The sequence below is a fragment of the Larimichthys crocea genome, unplaced genomic scaffold, assembly GCF_000972845.2.
Source record: "Larimichthys crocea isolate SSNF unplaced genomic scaffold, L_crocea_2.0 scaffold38, whole genome shotgun sequence".
In the NCBI taxonomy this organism is placed as follows: Eukaryota; Metazoa; Chordata; class Actinopteri; family Sciaenidae; genus Larimichthys; species Larimichthys crocea.
Genome location: NW_020854985.1, coordinates 1 through 5,924, shown reverse-complemented (window position 1 = coordinate 5,924; position 5,924 = coordinate 1). Strand labels below are relative to the sequence as shown.

Genomic DNA, 5,924 nt, shown 5'->3' with positions numbered 1-5,924 from the left:
GGTGCAGCGGAGCTACCAAGGTGACGGGCCCGGACGTGGCATCCTGACTAGCTCTCAAAATTTGAGAGAAAAGTGAAACGTCAAATTATGGTGTTATTAACGTGGAAAAGGTTCTGCCCATCTGACTGAGGCAGTCAGACAAAACGTTCACAGCTTTATTTGGCTCTTGACATGCAACGCTTAAGTCGGACTGAGAGGAGCACACGAGGTCATCACTTGACGTATAGCTAACATTATCAAGTGGCAGTGGTGGATTTGAACCCACGCCTCCTGGAGAGACTGGAGCCTTAATCCAGCCGCCTTAGACCACTCGGCCACACTACCTGAAAACGCACGGACATCCCTTTGTTTTTGCAGTCTGTCAGCAAGTCAGGCAGGCAGGACGCCAAACTGTTTTGAGTGAGGTTTTCCTCCGTGGTTTACCAAGTCAAGGACTGAGCTTGTAATGACACCTGGAGTATTTGTTAAGTTAAGTCAAGCGGGACCAGACACAGAGAGACCCATACTGCCAAGTGCTTTCGTAAGCAGAACAAACAGAATACCATTTTACTTGGGACAGAGATTTACGTCAAGAACAGAAAGCGCAACATTTGACATCAACTCATTGGCTTCTACAGCGGCACCAAAGACTCAACTGCCACAGAACTGCTCTTCTAGAGAGTATGACAGCATCGAGACAGAGAGAGCACTGACCACCTTGATTTGCCGATTTGAAGAGGCACTTACAGATAGCAGAGGATGGTTTCGACCAGCCTCTGGGTTATGGGCGCCCAGCACGCTTCCTCTGGCCACTGCGTGTCATTTGAAGAGGGGACAGCCGCCGGAGAAGGAGTTTAGAAGGAGTTAATGTAAAGTCATCTATATATCTATATATATAGATTATAGATATATTCGATAGATTATATTAGATATATATATATATATATATATATATTAGTGCTGTATATATCTATGGGTTACAGTCACGTGATCTAATGAGAAAGCAGTAGCCAGTGTAAATAGCAGATCCCATTAAATCATGAATGATACAGGTACTCCTGTTGTTGCCGGTAAATCTCTCTTCTGAGATTGTTTGTCGGTTGCCATGAGAACGACCCCCCCTAGTGGTCTCGTACCAGATGTTTTCCTGAGGTTTTACTCCTGATTTAAAATCCATAGCAATTTGATGTTATTGTATTGATTAATACTTCTTAATTTGTATTTGAAGGCCATTGCTTTGTCTTCAAGATAAACCCCCCAATGACAAGTAATGTTTATTTCTGTTTCTATTAATATAATGATAACATTAAAATGTGCTACTACAAGAGGACATGGACACACTGAGTCATAAATGGTGGTATAATAAGATTTAATGAACACAAGATCTAAAATAAAAAATATTGAAAAGAACACACACACACACACACACACACACACACACATATATATATATAATCTCACAAAAGAGGGTGCATCCCTCACATTTTTGTAAAACCTTTATTACATCTTTTCAGGGGACAACACTGTAGAAATGACTCTTTTTTTTAAATAACTTAAAGTAGTCAGTGTACAGCTTGTGTAACTGTATAGATTTACTGTCCTTTGAAAATAACTCTAGACACAGCCATTAATGCCTAAACAGTTGGCAACAAAAGTGAGTACACCTCACAGTCAACATGTCTAAATTGTGCCCAAAGTGTCAATAATGAGTGTGACCAACATTATTAACTAGCACTGCTTTCACCCTCCAGGACATGGACTTCACCAGAGCTGCACAGGTTGCTGCTGGATGTACCCACATACTGTACACTGTACTCAAACACACAATATATACACTATTTACACTATATACAAGCTCCCGGCCTATTTAAGTGGTCTCTGTTCCTCCAGCCACTCCTCCAGAGATTTCCCTTCTGAGGCCTGTGGACAGAAGGTGGCGCTGCCATAACGGCTATGGCCAAAGTCTTTGGTTTTTGGCTGTCCACACTGCCACAAGTGTTGTATGCCACCCCTGGACCTACCTCCTCTTGGGCCACTCCACCCTCCTCCTCAAGGGCCCGCCGTCCTGTTCCTCTCTGTGAAGGAGACACGGATGAGGAGGTGCAGGACAAGTGGAGCAGGGCCTGGACCGTGTGTGGAGACACCAGGAGCTACCAGCAACGGTGACAGCGTGTTGTGGGTTGAGGACAAAAGTACCCCGACGAGCGATGTGGGCTGTGCAGTGCCTGGTGCTGTGGGGGGGGGTGTGATGGGGTGTCCCTGGTGGCAGCAGCGGGCCGTCTGCCTGGCCGCAGAGAGGGAGCCTGTCCCTCCAGGTTAGGAGGGAGGACAAACTGGTGCAGCGGGCCAAGATGTTGGAAGGAGCTCCAGTTTCTCCTTCGGGGCCGGAAGCTGGTCTGTTGCCACAGGAATCTGGTCTGGGGGAGTCAATCCCTGTGACAGGACACTCATCTCCTGAGTCTTCTGCCTCCGTTGAAACCTGAGGGAAGATATTTGTGTTAGACACGTGGTTCTAAATGGGGATACTAGTACCCTGGGGGCATTTGAAGGCTTTCCAGGGGGGGACATGAGTGCTGCCAAATAACGTGCCTGACCTACCATTGAATGAGTGTCCTCTGATTTATCTCAAACAGCTGGAGCGTGGTCTCCGCCATGAGCCTAGGTGTGTTGAGCACCAGTTCCCGGATGTGGTGGTAGTTTTCAAGGATTTTTGACCACCTGGGGGTGGAGACTCCAGCCTTCTTGGTGGGGCGACTTGTGCACATGCACAGCTTGGTGCATATGGCCTCACCAAGCGGCTTGTGCGTGGGCCACTGTGCTGGACCCCAGGATGTCCTATCAAGCATCGCTTGACACTCTCCACACCCGGTGTGACTCCAGACCGCTTCGGGGCCTTAAAGCGCCCACTTTCAGGCGCTCTTGATGGCGAGGCTGGTAGCTGACACGCTGCTTGTCAACCTCAGGGAGAGCTTTCCACAGCTGGATGATCTGGGTCACCTGCAGGTCAGTAGGTAGCAGCCTCACGAGACCACCAGGTAAACCGCCAAATCCTGGACCTTGTCCCACCCAGCGATCCAGTTGCGGTCCAACACTGCTCCCTATAAATTAATTGATTAATAGTAATATATGTGAAATAAAATGTCAATGAGATTGGACTGAAATAGTTATTAAGTGTTTACTGGCCTCGTCAGCAGGTGATGCAGGGGCCTGAGGAGGGAGGGCGGAGTGGAGAAGGCGAGGTGGAGAGGCGGAGGAGAGAGAAGGTGAGAGAGGTGGAGGAGAGGGCGGAGGAGGAGAGGCTGAGGTGAGACGGCGGAGGAGGAGAGGCCTGAGGACTTGTTAATGATGAGGGCCTGCTCTGCGAGCACGGGAGGGTCGTCCTCATACAGCACAGGAACTGTGATGTCCTCCATGCTCTCTTCGACAAAGCCTCATCTTGGAAGTCCTCATCATTGACTTCCTCCACCAGCCTGTCCTCCTCTTCTGGTTCTGGAGCACTGGAGTCAGCTCCTTGCCAGTCTGGCTGTACAAGTACTCCATTCCCAGCAATTCACCTAGGGAATAACAAACAGAAAAAGAAAGAAAGAAATTTAATATTTCATCCGAAACATTAAATGTTACATTGATAAATTTAGTGTAGTGTTATTAAAGAAAAATATCAATCAAGGAGTTCTTTTCATGTTGAATGGGGGATTATTTCTTACCCGTGTACGCTCCAGGGGTGCGGAGCGCTATCCCAGCATCTCCCTAGCACCTTTTGGCTGAGCTGGTCCACCGCCTCTCTCAGAGCACTGCCGTAGGAGCGGATGGAAGGGCTCCCCTTACGGCGTCCTCCATCCGGTCATCATTCCAGCGCATCAGCCCTTCCAGAAGATACGCCTGGAAATGCGCATCACTTGCACTGGTTCCTGAAGGTGAAATACACAGAAGCATGTCACATTTGTAAAAGCATTCACTACATATGATAGAGTATCTATAAATAAAGCCAGGCATACTGAGAAAAAAGAGGTATAAAACTAGTTAGTGCATATTAGGTATTATATGTATGCAATAATGGAATGAATCTGTTCAGATTGAGGTGAAAGGACTCCAGGGAGGTAGAGCCACGGGCAACACTGTAGCAGCACAGCTCCACTCCGCCCTTCTTCAAGGTGCCCGTCTTGATGTAGAGCGGGAAGTCCTCTGGGTCTTGGATACAGCCAAGGTGTTTCTGCTGTTCCTTCCATATCTGCTGGATCCGTTCATGGTCCAGCAGAGGAACACCCAGAGTGTCCTTCCCGTTCACTGTCAAACAGACTGATCAGTGAACCGATCCGTCTGCTGGTCTCCTCCACCCCTCTGGTCCTCCTCCTGCAGTGCAGCGCCAACTCCCTCCGGGTGATGTGAGCGCTCACCGCCTCCTCCAAGATGTGGCCGACACTTCTTGCTGCCAGCTCACCTTCCTTGGCGCGGCGAAGAGCAGCAACATCTTCCGGATCCCACTCAAAAATGCACGTGGACAGGCGTGCCATGAAGATGCCATACAGGGGGTGAGCCTCAGTGGTGACGCCTGCAGCAAAACGGCGCATGAAATGCCAGATGTCAAGGCGCACCTGAAGCTCATCCCACCCTGCGAACATGGCCTTCACCCGACAAGGGCTATGCTGACTGCAGCAGTCTCTGTCCACATAGATCACCTTGGGTGGTGCCTCACCTGCCGTCCTGTACCGCTTCACCAGGCCAGCTGCCATGGTGTCAAGCGCTTGTCCCTCACCAGCTGTCAGAACTGAGACTAGGACTTGACCGTACTCATTTCCGACGTTGGTGCACCAGGCAGCTGTACCTGCAGCAGCACCGGCAAGCTTCTTCGTGACCTATTCAGAAAAGATAAGGAGTTAAAAACTGTTACTTAGTATGAAATGTAAATACAATATTTAAATCTCTGTTTCTAAGATGCTGCTACTATGCTCCCTGGTGATGATGATGATGATGTGATGATATCTGAGGCTTGTTTTATTTTAGTATGCTGTATGTATTTCATTTTATTGTCATGTGGAAGTGTTTGTGTAGTGATTGTGTCTGTGCGTACTGCATTGCTTTTAGTAGTTGCACAGTAGTTGTACTGCTGGTACAATGACATCAAAGACTATCTCTTTCAATTGATTATGTATGCACTCAAAATTCTGTATATAAACAGGGCTGTGATACCTTTTTGGTGGAGTCCATCTTGAGGACAGAGCCAAAGATGGAGGTGATTTTGGCCTTCACCTCATGCAGCCGGCTGAGGACATCCCTGGCATAAACTGCTAACAGCCATTTGGGCTTGGGAAGGGCAGGTAAGCAGGGAGGCTCAGCAAAGACGGGGGGGCGGACAACAGTGGACCTTGTGAAGGGTTCACAAGCTGTGAGGTACTGCAGGACACGCTCCATCCATGCCTCACTATGCTGTTCCTGCAGCTTTTTATACAGCTGGGTCACACTGTTGCCCATCGTCCTCTCCCTCATCATCCTCAGCACACGGATGCCACACGAGTATCTAATAAAAGGAAGGAGTGTAATGTCAAAAAATAAATAAATAAATAAAAAATAAACGCACCTAATAATGGTTGACATTAATTATGAATTACCTGGGGGTGGCGGTGGCGTAGTGGGTTAAAGGCGGAAGCGTCGCGCCGCGTGGTAAGAGGCTATAGTCTCGCTGGCAAGCTGGCACCCGGTTCGGAACTCCCCGCAATCGGGACGGCATTTGCTGCGTGTAATCCCCCTCCGTCTCTCGCCCCTGCTGTCCCGTTATCTTCAGTTCTGTCCTATCATAAAAGGCCACAAATACTATATTTAAAAAAAAAAAAAAAAAAAAAAAAAATTATGACTTAACCTGTAAGTAGCAAAGCTGGAACACTGTGCTGCGGTGTGGCCCAATATCCCAGTGCCTACTAAGATGTCTTAAACAACCCAGCAGGATACGT

At 48.3% G+C, this 5,924-nt stretch overlaps 1 protein-coding gene across 1 annotated transcript; it reads right to left on the bottom strand.

Moving 5' to 3' along the window:
* Window positions 1-2,817: 2,817 nt before the first annotated feature.
* On the bottom strand, window positions 2,818-5,581 carry LOC109140237 (uncharacterized). The gene is made up of 4 exons (XM_027276441.1): window positions 5,167-5,581; window positions 4,289-4,832; window positions 3,450-3,533; window positions 2,818-3,077 (listed from the first exon to the last, which is right to left on the bottom strand). Exons 1-4 carry the CDS (start codon window positions 5,569-5,571, stop codon window positions 2,818-2,820), a joined length of 1,293 nt encoding a protein of 430 aa, XP_027132242.1. The 5' UTR covers window positions 5,572-5,581.
* Window positions 5,582-5,924: the final 343 nt, after the last annotated feature.

Excerpts from the sequence above, each read along its gene's own strand:
- LOC109140237 (XM_027276441.1), bottom strand. The coding sequence starts at position 5,571 with ATGTCAACCATTATTAGGTGCGTTTATTTTTTATTTATTTATTTATTT. Across the intron at positions 4,833-5,166 it reads AGATGGACTCCACCAAAAAG|GTCACGAAGAAGCTTGCCGG; the intron begins GTATCACAGCCC and ends TTTTCTGAATAG. Across the intron at positions 3,078-3,449 it reads GAACCAGAAGAGGAGGACAG|GGAGCAGTGTTGGACCGCAA; the intron begins GCTGGTGGAGGA and ends ATTAATTTATAG.